Genomic DNA, 17,789 nt, shown 5'->3' with positions numbered 1-17,789 from the left:
ACGTGTGTGCCATATGGCAGCATATATGGATGCATTGGGACATTTGATTAATGTATTTACATATATATGACATATGGTAGCATATACATATACTACATGTCATTAGTACATGTAATCTTGTTATATCTAAACACCATTATTTACTTTTATTTTGAAAAATATTTTTTTTTAAGTTTCACCTAAATGGTCTTTGAAGTATCGCAGGTGCTTTGTACTTGATACATTGGAAGTATAATGGTCATTTACTAAGCACCCCCTTATAGCTTCACGAATTTACTAAAACCTACTATATAGTTTCTATTTTACTAAGAACCCACATAGTTTGGAATCAATTTACTTAATCAACCTTCAATTATATGACATTGGAAAATGATAGTTTTGATCATATTGTCCATTTGAATAAATTTAATCAAAACAAAATAAAAATAAAAATACCATTTATACCCCCAATAAGACACAAGCAACCATTCTATTTGGTCATTTTTACCCCTAATAAGACACGGGCAACAATTCTATTTGGTCAATTTTATTTTCTATATGAAGAATTGTTAAGGGAACGTTTGGAATAAATAATCATGAATCTATGCCCTTGAACATTTTCCACTCAATTTAAGTGATCGTGCTACCATTTTCATATTGACAAGACAAAATATTTCTTGATGAAATGTCGATCAAGTAAATAGGTTATAAATTATAGGGGTGTTTTAATAAAATAAAAACTATAGAATAGGTTTAACTAAATTTGTAAAATTATAGGATGTTCTGGTAAATGACGCATGGCACTAAATAAAGACCAACTTTTCATGTAAATGTAATTCACGTATGGGGGAGGGGGGGGGGGCAAAGTACTGAAATTTTAAAGTTTTAGAAGGGTCTTCTTGTCTCAAATGAAAATTTAGGGAACTATCACTAAGTGAAGTACACAGCGCTAATCTGTAATTGAATCGTTCTCTTCTCCTTGCGGCGCACCGGTTTTGACTTTGTACAGAGTCCACAGACTACAGAGCTGTAATCTATAATTAATTTCAGTATTTTTTCTTTTCTATATTTTTAACCCAAAAGTAATTTTTTTTTCTTTACAAATAGCTTTTACGATACATTTTTTATTTTAAAAGTAACTTTTATATTTAAATATTACCAACTTCAACTTGCAAAGTATTTTACTATTTTATATTTAAATGGATTTTTTTGTGGGTAATGGAATACACACTAAAGGCATTAATTACCCCCAGCCCAAATGAGTGACGGGATTCGATACCAGGTCTCTGTTACAATCAGCTTGAGACTTCACCCGTTTAGCCGCAGGCTTCTGGCACCCGCGAAGCATACCATTTGCAGCCCTATGTTTTGCTTTGCTTTTTGAATGTATATATAAATCCTACTTTGGTGTCTCAGTATCTCACCGTGTTCAGATTTCAGAGTTTATTCAGCAAGTCGGGAAAACGTCATCTATCTTGTTTACGCGGTGAACGCTCGAAGAACAACAGTAGAGCACCTACTCTTATCCGAGTCTCAGTTCTCTTCGAGCTTCTCTTGTTACCGGTAAGAGTCGGTTTGTATTTCCTGTTAATCATCTGCAAATCAAGAAAGAAATTTGGGGTTTATGCGTTAGTTCGATTTTGATATGTTTTTGCTTTCTTTTCATCTTTCCCTATCTCATCTTGCATTGTTTCTACAGTGAAAGTGTGCACAGAATCCCGGAAAGAAAAAAAAAATGGGGGCTGCAGTTGTTTCTCAATATCACTACCCACTCAATGGGCGTGCCACCAGCTTCGCAGTGAACACATCCACTTCCAGAAGAAGAAGCGGTGCCTTCACTGTGCGGATGGGTCTCAAGGAAGACGGCCCATCACTGGCCATTGTCGGCGTCACAGGCGCCGTCGGCCAAGAGTTCCTGCAAGTCCTCTCCGACCGAGATTTCCCTTACCGAAACATTCGCATGCTTGCCAGCAAGCGCTCAGCCGGAAAGAAGCTGACTTTTGAGGACAAAGATTATGTCATTGAAGAGCTAACTGAAGACAGCTTCAATGGCATTGATATTGCTCTCTTCAGTGCTGGAGGTTCCATTAGTAAAAAGTTTGGACCAATTGCAGTTGATAGTGGCTCCATTGTCGTCGATAACAGCTCTGCATTTAGGATGGATGAGAAGGTCCCACTTGTCATTCCGGAGGTGAACCCGGATGCAATGGCTCATATTAAGCTTGGGTCTGGAAAGGGAGCTCTGATTTCTAATCCTAATTGTTCTACTATTATATGTTTGATGGCTGCCACGCCTCTACATCACCATGCCAAGGTACATTTCTTTTTATTTGTTTTCAATTTTTTGCAAACTCGAAAGAGAATATATTTGCATAGCAGAACTTTGTACATCTAGTCCTTTATCTGTTCTCTATTAATATGATATATACAAAAGGATTCAAAGCATTTTGTTAAAGATAGAGCTTGTTCCCTCAGAGATTGTTCAACCCAATCACAGTCGAGAGTAGGATTTTTCAGCTTCCACGCCATGCTCTCTGCATCAGAAAGAACATGTTTGTAATTTCTTGATTTAGCTTCTTCTTGAACTTGAACAAGTGCCCTCCATTCAGAATTTTCACATCCTCGAGTGTGATAACAAAAGCAGGTGCTGCTCTGCCCGTAGTAGGGTGAGAGGACCTATAACACATAAATAATTACTGCTATTATGGACATAAGGCAATGCCTAGATATACCAGTAACAACGGAACATGAATTTTTCTTTGTTGTTTCTCCAAATGAGCTAACTGCTGATTCAACCACTAGTTTACTATACGGTGGCAGTGGAAAGGGATCCACAGGTTATGATTGGATGGATAAGGGATAGAGAAAGGATTCATGGTTTCTTCATCACCATCTTGGATAAGTGAAAGCATAGTAGCAATAAGGAACATTTCACTTCCATTGGATATGGAAATCTGCTAACAACTTGGTAGATGATTTAACTAGGAGAAGAGTAAGGAGGCTGAACTAGTTTGGGGTCTGTCCTTTCCAGACTTGGCATTGAGTACTTCATTTCGAAAGGGTGGGGAGGGGGTTGGTTTGTCAAGCCTGGAGTCTTCACAGTATCTGCATAAATTGCCTTACCTTTTCCAAAAAAGAAAATCTTTTTCTTTTTAATTTTTCCATTTCTTTTCTGTGCCTGAACTAATCCTTCTTATTCATTTTGAGAGAGAAGAGAATAGAAATCAGTGATGATTCTACAAGGATGCTCGTATTAAATTATGAGCACCCTATTGTGCTTATCTTTCATTGGCCTGAAGTTTCAGACAAGAAAGTAGTGATTTTTTTTTTTCCTTTTTATTTTCGAGCCAACTAGTGATGAACATAATGTAGAGGTTAAGTGACATTATTTTTATTCCTTAAGTTCAGCATTGATTTGGAGGTAGCACGCTAGAGAACAATGTTTGGTAAATGATGCTAGATTATTGGAAGAACTTGCGAATGCTTTGTAGGAACTTTTAATGTTTAGCTTTTCGTGGTTTTTCTCCACATCTGACCCCCATTATAGTTAGAGTTAAATGATTCAGCAGTTTACTTCAGGCAGTTTTGTTTGGTTAAAATTCAACCGATACATGGTGACTTGGCACAATTCTATCCTAGTCATGTTGTCCTTTCTTCCTTCAAATATTTGTGGTCATTTGATGATAGTGGCTTGTTAACTTTGCATTACTTGTCATTGTGAGAGTTTGCAAGCCTCCATCATAAAGAACTAAATGATGTATTGGAAGTTGCAATTTTTAGCACTCAGAATGGACACTAAGGCTTTGTATGCTATGTAAATGTTGTAGGTAATTCGAATGGTCGTGAGCACATATCAGGCAGCTAGTGGTGCTGGTGCTGCTGCAATGGAAGAGCTTGAACTGCAGACACGTGAGGTTTCTTCTGTTTCACTATACCTTATTATTACTATTACTACTATTATTATTATTATTATTCAGCCATTGCTTTTTAAACCATTTAACAGAGGACAAAGTTGATTGCTATTATTGTCTGGGCCAAGCTAACATTTCTGTTTGTTTGTAATATAAGGTTCTGGAGGGGAAAAGGCCAACTTGTAATATTTTTAAGCAACAGGTATGTCTTTATTTCATCCACATGTTGTCTATCTTAGTGAGCATGGTTAGATGCATGTTTCATCCAATCAGTGAGACTAACTTCTTATCCTGCACCTTATGCAGTATGCTTTTAATTTGTTCTCACACAATGCACCCATCCTCTCAAATGGGTATAATGAAGAGGAAATGAAAATGGTGAAGGAGACCAGGAAAATTTGGGTAAGCATTTGGTTGAATCTTCTCATTCTTTTGATTTAGTCATCTAACTCTTCCTTGGAGTTCCCTTGGTTTTTGAACTTATAAGCCACAAACCATCTAACCTATCTCATATGCTTTTCTTAGTTAAATATTATATTTAGGCATTCTTTAAGATTTGATCATCTTGGAATTCCCTTGATGATAGAAGCTAATGACCATTGAATCTACCTAAAGTACTTTTGCTTTAATTTTATTCAGAATGATCCGAATGTCAAGGTGACTGCCACTTGTATTCGAGTCCCTGTGATGCGTGCACATGCTGAAAGCATTAATTTACAATTTGAGAAGTCACTTGATGAGGTAAGACTGAAATTTGGATACTGTTGCTTTTCAAATTCCCATTATTCATGGAGATATAAATACTTGGATTTAAATGTTATTAAAAACCTTGAAATAATGAATATGCATGCTTTTCTGATTGTTTCAAAATGCACAAATTCTATGATATCTATGTCGGTATATTTTGGGATTGTTTTATATCATGTTATATTCTACTTTAATAGTGTTTGACAACAACTTATTTACACTCTGAATATTGTTGTTCTACTGCAAGTCCTTCTTTTAGCCTTTTTCTTGTGTTAATACTAATCTCTTCTGAATGTTTGAAGTGCCTATTTCTAGCTAATCCATTCTTATCTGGGTGGTTGTGGCACCACCTCCACTGGCAAGTGGTCTCAGGTTTGAATTGGGACAAAATACTCTCTGCAGTTGAGCATTGACGTTGTGTGGATATCTTATTTTATTGTGGCCTTTGTTTCTTGTTTGGTGTATTTTTCTGCAAAAACATCTTTTTGGTGTTGCATATGTTTTCTTGTAGGTCTAGAGCTTCTAGCTCTACCTTAATGTTCAAGCATTTTATTGTAATCATTGTTTCAACAACCAGACCAGCTGACCATTTGAACCGGAAGGGGCCCATGTTCAACCATTTGATACCAGAGCAGTAGATCTGGAGCTTCTAGCTTCGCTTTCATGTTCAACCATGTCATTATTGTGATCAATGTTTCAACAACTGGACGAGCTGACCAGTTGAACTGAAGGGGCCCCCTTTCAGTTCAATTGATACCAGAGCAGTTGGTCCTACATAACTGGTTCAGACAATCTTGAAGTGGAACCACCGGGTTAAATTAGGAAAACCAAAACCAGTCCCCTTTCTGGTTTGATGCCTTCTCTAGTTTTCAAAACATTGATTGTAGACTAATTGTGTAATTCCTGTAGTGATTTTATGTAGGTGTTAGGTTTTTGGGTGTTCATCGTTGCTGTGAATGTGATAACCTTAAAATGCTCCTAATTAACAATCACTCTGCATTGATTATGATTCCTCTATATAACTTGCAATGAGATGTAAGAAATCATGGTTTTCCATTGTAAATTGTTTTACTTTAGTCCTTCAGATCAATGTGTTTACATTTATGAAAGAGCCCTGCAATCTTGGCTGGTAAATCTTTAATTAAATGGCTAACACCAAAACTGTTGGCTAGAAACCCCTTAATGAAGGATGTGTTGGGCTTTATTACTTCATAACAATAGAATTGAACCCCATTTTATAAAGCTTCCAACTCCCAACTGTATAACATTCTTAATTTATTTCACTAGTGCCTAAATTAATTCCATTCAACAAAGTAGATGTCCGTAATTGAAACCCAATTGTTACAATGTTATTCCCTTTTGATGTGCTTTCACCAAGTGATTCAATAAGGATATTAATAACGAGAAGAACCACACGAATCCGAGATTAAGAAGTAGAGCAACAGTGAACTTGACCTTAGGAAGAAATGAAAAATAGAACTAAGTAGAACGATGAAGAATAAGCTGATAATTATTTGTTGAACCTACTAAGAGGAGCAAGAACTTCAATAGATTCAGAAATGATACTATTTATTCAAGAAAAGGTTGGAACAAAGTGTAATTGCCTGTCAACTACACTTTTCAGGACATTAATTTACTAGAATATTTGTTAACTATACTATTTAAAAAAACACATTTCAGACCTGAACCTTTTAATCAACATACTTCATTAATGGAATTGACTTTTTTTTTTATCAGTAGTCAGTAATCAATTCATTAAAAATTGCTGAAAAACATTACAATGTGTTGCTGATACAAAGGAAAAGAAAATAAATTCTTTTCAAACTTAAATAGCCCCTGTTACAGATCTGCCCAAAGCAATTGATCCCTATACATCCCTTGTTTTTCCAAACAGTCCGCCATCCTATTTACTGTCCCCTTTACCCATCTGAAATTTGCCTCTAATTCCTTTGCTATGTTCTTCATTTCTCATATTGTATCTCTGAACATCCAAACACCTGGACTGCTGTCATTCATCCAAGAGATTCCAGATTTGAGTTGTCTTCAATCTCCAGATTCTTAGAACCCTGTTGCTTTGCTAGTTTCAGTCCTTGGTGTACGGCTAATAATTCTTCTCTTGCAGAGTCCCCTACTCTGATCGGCCCAGAAATCAAAGTTACCACTTTCCCTGTAGCATCCCTAAAAACACCTCCAATTCCTGAAGAGAAGGTTGATATGAAATGGATTGTATATAGCATTTGAATCAACAAACTTTATTAATGGATTTAATTTCTAAAACCTCAAAGTACCTATTTAAATCATGCTCAACAAGAATTAAGATACCCCACCGAAAATTACCATTTTGCCCTTTCTCAGCAAACCAAAACACGACCCCAGAATTAAAACTTCAGCTGATCATTGGGTAGGACCATACCCAGTCTACCCCAGATGGCTGGGACCAACATTGGGTAGTGACCTTTAGTAGATCAGGACTGAGAAATGAATGAAGCAGCAACCTTACCAAAAAGCTTCAGTAGAATGATATGGATGAATTGTGACATCTTTAATAGGATCTCTTTGATCATCATTACTAATCAAGGGAGTGAGAGAATCGATGTTTCCCTGGATTACTGTCAAGTTAATGAACAGTTGTAGGAACTAATAAGTTATCTGACCATCACCTAGGGGGGGGGGGATCGATGTGCCCTGGATTACTCTCAAGTTAGTATTCTAGTTTAGGAACTAATAAGTTATCCAACCATTAGTCACCTACTGGGAATTGTTATCAAAGAACAGAACAGAGGCAACCTGCACTGTGGGTTCCTACTTGCAAAATAGCTCTAATAAAAGAAAACATACAGCATTCTCTGGTCTCACAGATCTAAGCAAGTGAAACAAAGTATGATCCTTTACAGATCAATTAAGATCCTATCAAAGATGTGTGGGATTCACTCTATGAGGCGCTAATTTTATACAAGCAACCAAATTTAGATCACCTTTTCAAGCTGTACAACTGGCCCAAGGATGGTATCTGAGAATTCTGACTTGGCCATATCAACAGATTGTAGGGAGAGATCTGTGGATCCTATGACTCCTATCATACTTCAGATGTGATTCATCATGGGATCTGAGATGGTCTACTGGATGTCCCTGCATCACCCCACTGCACCCACCATCTCCTCTTTCCTCAAGTTAATTGCATCCTATGCTTTATACTTTGAATTTGAACGTTATGTTTTTTGAAGGAGCGAGAAGGGTTAGGGGCAGATCAAAAAGGACATGGGTCGAAGTAGTAAGAAATGATTTGAGTGCTCAAAATTTACCAATGGATATGGCATTAAACATTGCAGAATGGTAAAACAGGATTTATACCCATATAGCTGTAATAAGACTTAGAATTAGATAATGATGATTTTTTTTTTCTTTTAACTTCTGTCCAGGACACTGCAAGGGATATTCTGAAGAGAGCTGCAGGTGTGGTGATTGTTGATGATCGAGCTTCTAATCATTTCCCTACCCCATTGGAGGTGTCAAACAAAGATGATGTTGCGGTTGGAAGGATACGCCAAGATCTGTCTCAAGATGGAAATTATGGGTGAGATACATTCACAGTTTGTCAATTCTTTTTTGAAAAATTTTAACTGCATAACACCATACTGAAAAGAAAGTTATTTCCCAAACAGGTTGGATATCTTTGTTTGCGGTGATCAGGTACGCAAGGGAGCTGCTCTTAATGCAGTACAGATTGCAGAGATGTTGCTGTAGTTGCAGTTGATCCTAGTAAATGAATCTCAATTAGAGATGCGTTCGTTTCTTGGATTTATTTTCACTATTATGGTAAGGCGAAACAATTTTGAGTGGTTTATGATGATGTATCACTGTGAACAATGATAGTGATTCATGTATTAATGGACCGCATGTGCTGTCTGGAAAGAACCATTAGAAAAATTTTGCTATCCATGAACATGGCTTAATTTCCACACCGTCAGAGGTGAATGCATTTAGATTTTAATTTACAGAATTGCAGTTTAATTTTGACATTTCCTATGGGCTGAACGACTGACGGTTTAACTGATAAAACATTGATTCATTAAGCTTTTTTATTTTTTACTTACGAATTTAACAACATTAACACCCCAACTCAAACTTTAATTAGATGTAATTTGAAGGATACAAAGTTGGGTTGGGTTGGGCTGAATTGAGGTTTGTCCAATACTTTTTTCCTTTATTTTATTTTTTGCTTTTAAAGAAAATGCTTAAAAATTACCATACTATGTTATACCAAAGTTATGTTACCTAGAATGCTAATAATCAATCAACCCATAAACCAATTGGTAACCAATCAACTATATTTATTCAATTCACGTGGGTCTCTGCGTGCTTAAAGTTTTTCAATAGCATATGTTTTTCGTTCGTATCATACAAATTGCATACACTAAAAGATGTGGTCCTAATATCTTTTTTTTTTGTTTGTTTGTTATTAAAAGAGTACAACAGGCCCTGGCTCACCCAAATCTTTGGAGGTCTTTTGGAAGATCCTTTTGTTTCTTTCAGTCTAGATTGTGGCAATTATTGCTGCTAGAATGCTAACCAGGTACATCTAGCAAACTTTGAAAGACTAGGAAGATCCTAGCTCCAAAGAACAGAGTCGGGCATATAACCTAGTTCATCCCCAAGGTAGAGAGATAATGACCCCACTAACTTGATGTAAATGAGAAAATGGAGAAACAGGTGATTAGTTTCTTCCATAACCTGCCCACAAAGCACTCAGTTCTGGTCAACGATCTGACGTTCTGAACCCCTCTTCTAGTTAGATTAGATTTTGTTAAACACTTGAGTAGAAATCACTCATCGTAATTTTAGATAAATTCCTTGTGAAAAGAAAGAAGAAGAAGATGAAGAGTTTAGTAGTAGAGAAGAAAAGAGGAGAATAAAAGGAGTAGGATGTCAACTAAAATTGAATTAGTTCTGGTCGTTAACATCTTTTTGTATTATATACTCAACTTAAAAGAATAAGGGATTATAAGAATGCCCTTAGTAAAATCATAAACTAATGGGCCTAAAGCCCAACAACTTCCTAATTTAACAACTTAAAAATAAGAAATAAATAATTGGGCTCAATAACTAAAAATCAGCCCAACTCAACACTCCCCCTCAAATTGGGAGTAAATGTCACACATTCCCAACTTGCGTAGATCATGCTCTAACTTATTTCTTACAACACCTTTTGTGAGAACATCAGCAAGCTGCAGATTAGAAGCAATGTAGAGGAGACAAATTTCCCCAGAAGTCACCCTTTCTCTGATGAAGTGTCTATCCACTTCAATGTGCTTTGTTCGGTCATGTTGAACTGGGTTATAGGCAACGTTAATTGCTGCCTGATTATGATAGTACAACATCATAGGTTCTTCTACCTTTACACCAATCTCTCATAACAAGGAACGGATCTAGAGAAGTTTTGAAAGTCCATGTGCCATGGTCCTGTATTCTACTTCTGCACTTGATCTTACCACCACTATTTGTTTCTTACTTTTTCATGAAACTAGGTTACTCCCAACAAGGGTGTAGACTCCTAAAGTAGATCTCCTGTCATCAAGGCATCCTGCCCAATCAGCATCTATATAAGTCTCTAGCTTCAACTGTCCATGATTAGCAAATAGTATGCCTTTGCTTGGATGTCCCTTTAGATAAACAAGAATCATGTCAACAACCTCTCAATGCTGAACTCGTGGGGCATGCATGTATTGACTCACCACACTCACTGCATAGGAGATGTCTGGTCTTGCCATACACAAATACAGTAGCTGCCCCACAAGTCTGATATCTCCCAATGTCCTTTACCAGCTCACCTTCTGATGCATTAATTATGTTATTCTGATCAATAGGAATACTGATTACCTTTGTCCTAAGCTTCCTTGTTTCTTGTAGAAGATCCAAAACATACTTCCTCTAAGAAATAAAAATTCCATGTTTTGATCTTGCAATTTTAATGCCCAAGAAGTACTTAAACTCTCCAAGATCCTTAATTTCAAATTCCCTATGTAGATTCTTTTTCAGACTGTCAATCTCACTTAGGTCATTCCATGTAACAACAATATCATCCACATAAACAATTAGGACTGACACTAAGAATTCCCGCCGCTTCTCAAACAAGGTATGGTCAGATTGAGTCTGAGAGTAGCCAAAAACAACTAAGTCCTTCCTGAGCCTATCAAACCATGCTATAGGTGACTGCTTTAAACCATAAAGTGACTTTTTAAGTCTGCATACCTTTCCCTTTTCAGCATCACTGTAGAAATTAGCAGGAAGATTCATATACACTTCCTCTTGCAGATCTCCATTTAGGAAATTAGTCTTCACATCAAGTTGAAACAGGGGCAAAAAGTATGTGGAAACAAGAGAAAGAAGTATTAAAATAGAAGTCATCTTTGCAACCGGTGCAAAGGTCTCTAAGTAATTAATGCCATAGGTCTGTGTGTACCCTTTTGCAATAAGTCCGACCTTATATCTTTCTATACTTCCATCTGCCTTATATTTGACAGTGTAAACCCATTTGCATCCAATAGTCTCCTTGCCCTCAAGTAGGTCGGCAATCTCCCATTTTTTTTCCTTAATTAAGGCTTTCATCTCTTCCTGCATAGATGTCTTCCACTCAGGTTTAGAGAAAGCTTCACTAATACCCTTGTGTATAGACACAAAATCAAGAGAGAAAAAGAAAGCACGATAGGAAGGAGAAAGTCTACTATATGATAAATACTATGAAATACAATGAGAAGTACACTTTCTTTTCCTTTTTTGAAAGCAATAGGAAGGTCAAGGTTATTTGTAATGGGATTAGTAGAATCAATGGGAACTGAAACAATAGAGAGATCAAGAGGAATACTTGAATCCGTGTCAGTTGAATCTGGAGTCTCCAAGGAACCGATAGAAAGTGATGTGAGTTCTGCTGCAGTGGAATCAACTTCCCTATGAAGTCTTTGTCGTGAGTAACATTGAGAAGCAGGATGCAAGGGATGTAGTAAGGTAGGTGGCATAGGAGGATTAGACACTAGAGCGGACACAGGAACTGGAACCGGAAGAGGGATAGACTGCTCACTCACCTCCCCAAAACACTCCCACTGAAAATGATTCTTCGAGAAGAAGGATGTGGACTCAAAAAAGGTGACATCCATTGTAACATACCGACTCCTAGAGACTTGATCATAGCAGTAGTACCCTTTCTGATTTTCTACATATCCAAGGAAGACACACTTCTTTGCCTTCGGATCAAGTTTCGAACAATTAGGACCAAGAATGGTGCAAAGCAAAAACACCCAAACACTTTGAGAGGAATATGGAACATCACCCCCTCATGAAAAAGGAGACTGAATGGGGTGCTGAATCTAAGTATACGGGAGGGCACTCTGTTAATCAAAAAGACTATTGTGATAACTGCATCACCCCAAAAATGAACTGGAACTGTAAATGTGATCATCATGCTTCTTGCAATCTCAACAATGTGCCTGTTCTTCCTCTCTACAACACTATTCTACTGTGGACTGTAGGAACAACTACTCGAATGGACAACAACATATTCTAACAAATACGAAGCAAGATGTTTTTCAAAATATTTCCTAACATTGTCTGATCTGAACACCGTTATTCGTATCCCAAATTGTGTTAGCACCATCTGATGAAATTGTCATACCAAGGATAGTACCTCATCTCAGAATCTCATTAAGTAAATCCAAGAATATCAAGAAAAACCATCAACAAATAAGAGAAAATATCGATCACCACCCATAGAATGAACATGATAAGATCCCCACATATCAAAATGAATAACATCAAAAGGAGATGGACATCTTTTAATGTCTACAATGTTTTTCAAGTTGACAACCTTCACATTCTAGACTTGACAAATTAACAGACTCAAAAAGCTTTGAAAACAAGAAATTCAAAGAAGAAAAAGACAAATGACCTAAACGATTATGCCAAAGCATAATCTGACTCACAAACCCTGACTCACTATCCCTGCTGACATGATGACCTTGATGAGGAGGTAGCACATCCAAGAGGTAGATTCTGTTCACTTCACGATCACTCCCAATCGTCCTCTTTGATTCCAGATCTTGCAAAATACAATGATTAGGAGAATAAATTACTGATTGGTTAAGGTTCTTAGTCAAACTACTAACAGATAACAGGTTAGTACTCAATCTGGGAACATGCAGGATAGAGGGTGTCTCACCCAAAATTATTACCCTTGGCTAAGATGTCGTTGAAGCGTAGCTTTAGGTGTCAAATCCACAGAGAAGCTTATTAAACCAAGAAAAGGAGTTATCGCTAAGAGTGAATAACCTAGAAAAATGATTTTCTAAAAATAAAAAGAATAGCAAAATATTTGAATAAAAGTAATGATGGTTAAATGATGAAAAGTAGTATTGTGATGAACAAGGTTTCGAGATTCACTTGATCGATTTGCTTTAACTAGTCTCGACTTTGATTCCTATTTATCACTCAATTGCAAGTTTCACATCCCAAACAAGCAACCGGAAAATATAACTTTGAAGCTAACGACAAGAACAAAAGTATTTGTTCTGAGATAATTAATTTTCGATAAACAATGGAATGATCTATTCTTATAAGCTACCCATGAACGATAATATATCAGATTGACATATTGCAGTCAATGATCAACTCATAAAATAAATATAACAAATCAATTATTTTCTAACAAATTGCACATAAAAAGAGCATGACTAATCTTATATGGAAATTGAAGAATATAACTTCAGGGTTTATCAAAATAATAAAAGAAATATCTCAAGAAATCAAAGTAAAATAACAAATAAACTCATCGATCAAGATCCTCCCTACCCTTATTGAAGCTTTAGCCACTCTTGGACATCTTTCTCCCCTCTTCTCCTCTGTGAAAGATTGAGAAAATAATGCCAAATAACCTTTGAAAGTCGTCCCCCTTTTTGGTCAGATTTTTCCTTTTTATTGTATTGCCAGGCTCCTCAATCTACTCAGCCCAGATCCGCGTCTTATCCTCCAATTTTCGCCTAAATAGAGATTGATTTAGAGGAAATTATCAATAGATGAATTATAGCTCTATCTCTTATCTATCCATAACCTCAAGAATCATCAAATTTTGACTTTTGTAGAGAAAGATATGCCCAAAATACCAGACCTTATTCAGAGTAAAGCGGGAAATGAATCAACACTCATACTTGGGTCATGGAACTTGGGTTTGGGTTTCTTGGACCTATGTTTGGGCTTTCCTCCATTCAATTATTAATTCCTTCAGCATAAAAATTGCACAAATAATAAAATTGACATTTATAAAATTATTATGGAAAAATATTACTTTTAAGCTCTTTATTTTACAAATGTCAATTGCTGAGCACACTTTAGATATACATTTTCATACTTTCATCACAACCACCAACCAAGTTATTGCTAGTCCCTAACAATTTAAATGCAAATAAAAAGACAAAGCATGATGATTAGCTTAAACAGAAATCTAGCAAAATCACTTGGGCATTTCAAACAAAAAGGTCGAGAAAATATCACCAATGCTATCAAAATTACTTCAATTATAACTTCCAAAATTGAATGTATGTAAACTAAACAAAACCTTCGTACCACAAACCACAATACATATAGCCTTGAGAATTAATCAAAGTAAAAGCCTCAACTCCATATCCTCACAGGTAAGCTATTTTAAGGCAATGTATTTCTTTTATGGAGTTGGAAATCAGATAATCACTCAATGAAAAGGCAAATTTACGGTTAAATAAACAAACGATCACTGATCAGAAGATAGGAAAGTTAGCTGTTTAGAACTCCACCATTCTTACCACAAACCAGTTTCAGGATTTCGATAAATCAAATACGAGAGCAATACAAATAGAAATCGAGCCTAGTGAAAAAGACTGTTCCCTAAGAAAAGAAGTTTGTCTTTTGAATTGATGGAAACTTTATTGTACTGAGTCTTCTTCTTCAATTTTTTTCTCTTTTTTTTTTCTTTTTTCTTTTTTCTTTTTTCTTTTTTTTTGATAATGCAAAGTAGGGAAAGTGCAAAGTTTCTCACATAACTAATATTACACATGTTATTCCAAAGGCTTCACGTAACATAACACGAACTAGCTCCCCCTCTCTTTTTTTTTTTCTGAAAATTGACTAATATTATCATTCAGCTTATCATCCAAACATTCCACAAACCAAGTAATGTCATTCTAAACAACAACTAACCAATTCAATAAATCAGTGAAAGTTCATAAGTTGTTTCCTCAACTCTCCACTCACTCACAAAAGATGTGTGAGTCTAGATAAATGTGCGCTTAAACATGACAATTCTCTTAGATATATATATTGAACATCCATCAAACCACAAAGCTTAGTATTGTGCACAAAAAAGTTTTCAAAAGTTATTCTTTGATAATTAAGATAGAAAAAGTGACTTAAACCAAATAATTTTAAAATCATACCTAGATAGAAAAGCAGAAAATCCAATCTAAGCTTCTCAAACATGCAATGCAAACTTATTCACACAAAAACTACCATAATAAAAACAATAAGTAAAGTGTTGGTTGTCTCTCTTTCACACAAGAAGAATGTATATAAAAAGTGTGCATATTATGTACATGCAATGCTACCACCCCCAACCTGAATGAGACAGTGTCCTCACTGCAAAAAATAAATAAATAAATAAATAAAATAAATAACAAAGCAAAGGGTAGGGGACACTTGAGCAATGGACTAAGACCAGACCTGCAAATTTATCAACTAGAAGAAGGAAACATAAAAAAAAAAAAACTAAAAAAAGAAAAACAAAAACAAATAAAAGAAAATAAAGATAAAATGATAGTGCAAAAAGATAGAACCTGATTAAGCAGTGTAGACTAGAGTTACAAGAGTGATCTTCTCAGGTTGGTTTACGCTCTCCACATAATGCTTCAACTGTTGTCTATTAACTCGGAGAGCTCTCCCCTTTCAGACATGATATGTCTCAAAACAATACTTGGTCCAAAAAATGCATGTTTCAATCCTTTAGGAAGTGGGGATAACTCTATTTTTGGTGTTTCCATAGGAGATGGCTTCAACTGTTCTCTTTCACGCAGCAACTCCTTAAAGCGTGGTTGTCAAAACTTCTTCTACTTATCATGCATGCCATTAGAAATAGAAGAAGCATTAAAGACATCATTAATAGGATAAAACAAAAATTCAGATTTCAAATTAGAATTATAGAGGAGATATTCTAAAGATTCAAAATTTTCCCTTTCTTCTACTTCCTTTGCAATGAGAGTCTATCATGTAGGTATGATAGCACTCGTCCTCGTCTCTGAGATGCTTCCCAACATGAAAAATATTCACCTCAAGAGTCATATTCCCAAATGAAATATCCATCAAACCATTCCTACAATTAATAAGAGCATTGGCTATAGCAAGGAATGGCCTTCCTAAAATAAGCAGAATCTTCAACTCATTATCAATCACAGATTAAGTATCTAAAACCAAAAAATCAACAGGATAATAGAATTTATCAATCTAAAGCAAAACGTCTTCTACTATCCCCCTCGATTTCCGAATATAACGGTCAGCCAACTGTAACACCATAGACGTGGGTTTTATCTCTCCAAGACCTAATTGCAAGTAAACCGAATAAGGCATTGAATTTACACTTGCTCCTAAGTCCAAGAGAGCTTGACCGAACTCTTGTGTCCCAATATGACAGGCAATTGTGGGGCACCCTAGATCTTTGTACTTCAGCAATGTTCTCTACTCAATCACTGCACTTACCTGTTCTGTCTGAAATGCTGTTTTCTTGACATGGTGTCTCCTTTTCATGGTACATAGATCATTGATCACCTTGGCATAAGCTGGTACCTGCTTAATCACATGCAATAAAAGTAGATTAATCTTAACTTCTCTCAAATGTTCCAAAATCTCACATTGGTTGTCTAAAATTTTTCCTCCAGATCAGAGAGCTTGGGGAAAGGGCACTTGGATCGTAGCCTCCTTTTCTAGCTCTTTTGAGGGGGCATCTTCAGTTCTTCTTGAAGTTGTGACATTTGTGCGAGGTGAGCTTGGCAAAGGCCCATCTAAAACCTTACCGCTACGAGTAGTGATGGTGTGGACCCCCATAATGTTCTCTGAATCAGAGGTGGATTCCTGTACCATATGTGACCCCTTCAGATTGGTCTGAGGCTGAGATGGAATTTTGCCTCTCTCTTGTATAGTAAGAGAATTGGTAAGCTTAGTTATCTGACTCTTGATATCCTTATTCTCTTCAACCACCTGTGCAAGAACAGATTCAAACTTTTGGTTAGTCTTATTTTGTTCATCCATAAATGCTTGAAGTGTTTTCTCTAAAGGATTCCTATTCGGAAGAACATTGTATTGAGGTGCATGATGAAATCTAGATGGTTGCGCCTCTACACTCCAATTATTGTTGGATTATGTAGGTTGGTTTTGATTAGCATTCCAACTAAAATTGGGATGGTTCCTCTAGGTAGGGTTATAGGTTTTTGAATAGGGTGAGAAATGTTTCTTATACATTCCTAAGGCATTACGTTATTCTTCATAAACTTCTCTCATATCACCATAGGTTGGGCAATCCTGAGCTAAGTGATCCAATCCCCCACAAACAAAACATGAAATTTGAGTTTCTACACTGGCAACCGTGTGGGTGACTTTATTATTTCTCATCTTTAAGGCCTCAAGTTCCTTTGTTACAACTTCTAATTGGGCTTTGAGATTGTCTTCCTCCTTAAGATAGTAAATCACAGTTGGACGTGACCTATTAGTATAATCAGTAGCACTAGGTCCAGTCCACGTGTGGGCTTTCTCAGCTAACTCATTCAGGTAATCTATGGCTTCTTCAGGATCCTTTTGCAAAAACTCTCCATTACACAATCTCTATGAATTGGCACTCCCTGTTACTTAAACCCTCATAAAAATAGTTGACTAATCTCCAACTTTCATACCCATGGTGCGGACACAGGTTCTATAGCTCTTTGAATATCTCACAGGCTTGGTATAAGGTTTCACTATCCTTTTGAGAAAACGTTGAGATCTGCCTCTTAAGGTTGTTGGTCTTATGGTGTAGGAAGTATTTGTTAAAAAAAACTTGGGTTATCTCCGCCCATTTTCCTATGGATCTCAATCTCAAAGAGTATAACCAAC

At 36.3% G+C, this 17,789-nt stretch overlaps 1 protein-coding gene and 1 non-coding gene across 2 annotated transcripts; both read left to right on the top strand.

Annotated features, from left to right (window-relative positions):
• The first annotated feature begins 1,196 nt into the window (after positions 1-1,196).
• Positions 1,197-8,637, top strand: LOC148855441 (uncharacterized). Its single transcript, XM_088985120.1, has 8 exons — positions 1,197-1,542; positions 1,679-2,293; positions 3,807-3,893; positions 4,048-4,092; positions 4,197-4,292; positions 4,530-4,631; positions 8,057-8,211; positions 8,300-8,637. The coding sequence occupies exons 2-8, from the start codon at positions 1,715-1,717 to the stop codon at positions 8,379-8,381; spliced, it is 1,146 nt and encodes a 381-aa protein (XP_088841246.1). The 5' UTR covers positions 1,197-1,542; positions 1,679-1,714; the 3' UTR covers positions 8,382-8,637.
• Positions 8,638-17,587: 8,950 nt separating this feature from the next.
• Positions 17,588-17,694, top strand: LOC148855440 (small nucleolar RNA R71). Its single transcript, XR_016095173.1, has one exon. It is a non-coding gene; the product is annotated as a small nucleolar RNA R71 (small nucleolar RNA).
• Positions 17,695-17,789: the final 95 nt, after the last annotated feature.

This window comes from Nelumbo lutea, chromosome 4 (assembly GCF_056320005.1).
Source record: "Nelumbo lutea isolate HS-2025 chromosome 4, American lotus-T2T, whole genome shotgun sequence".
In the NCBI taxonomy this organism is placed as follows: domain Eukaryota; kingdom Viridiplantae; phylum Streptophyta; class Magnoliopsida; order Proteales; family Nelumbonaceae; genus Nelumbo; species Nelumbo lutea.
This window is presented reverse-complemented; position numbering and strand designations above follow the sequence as displayed.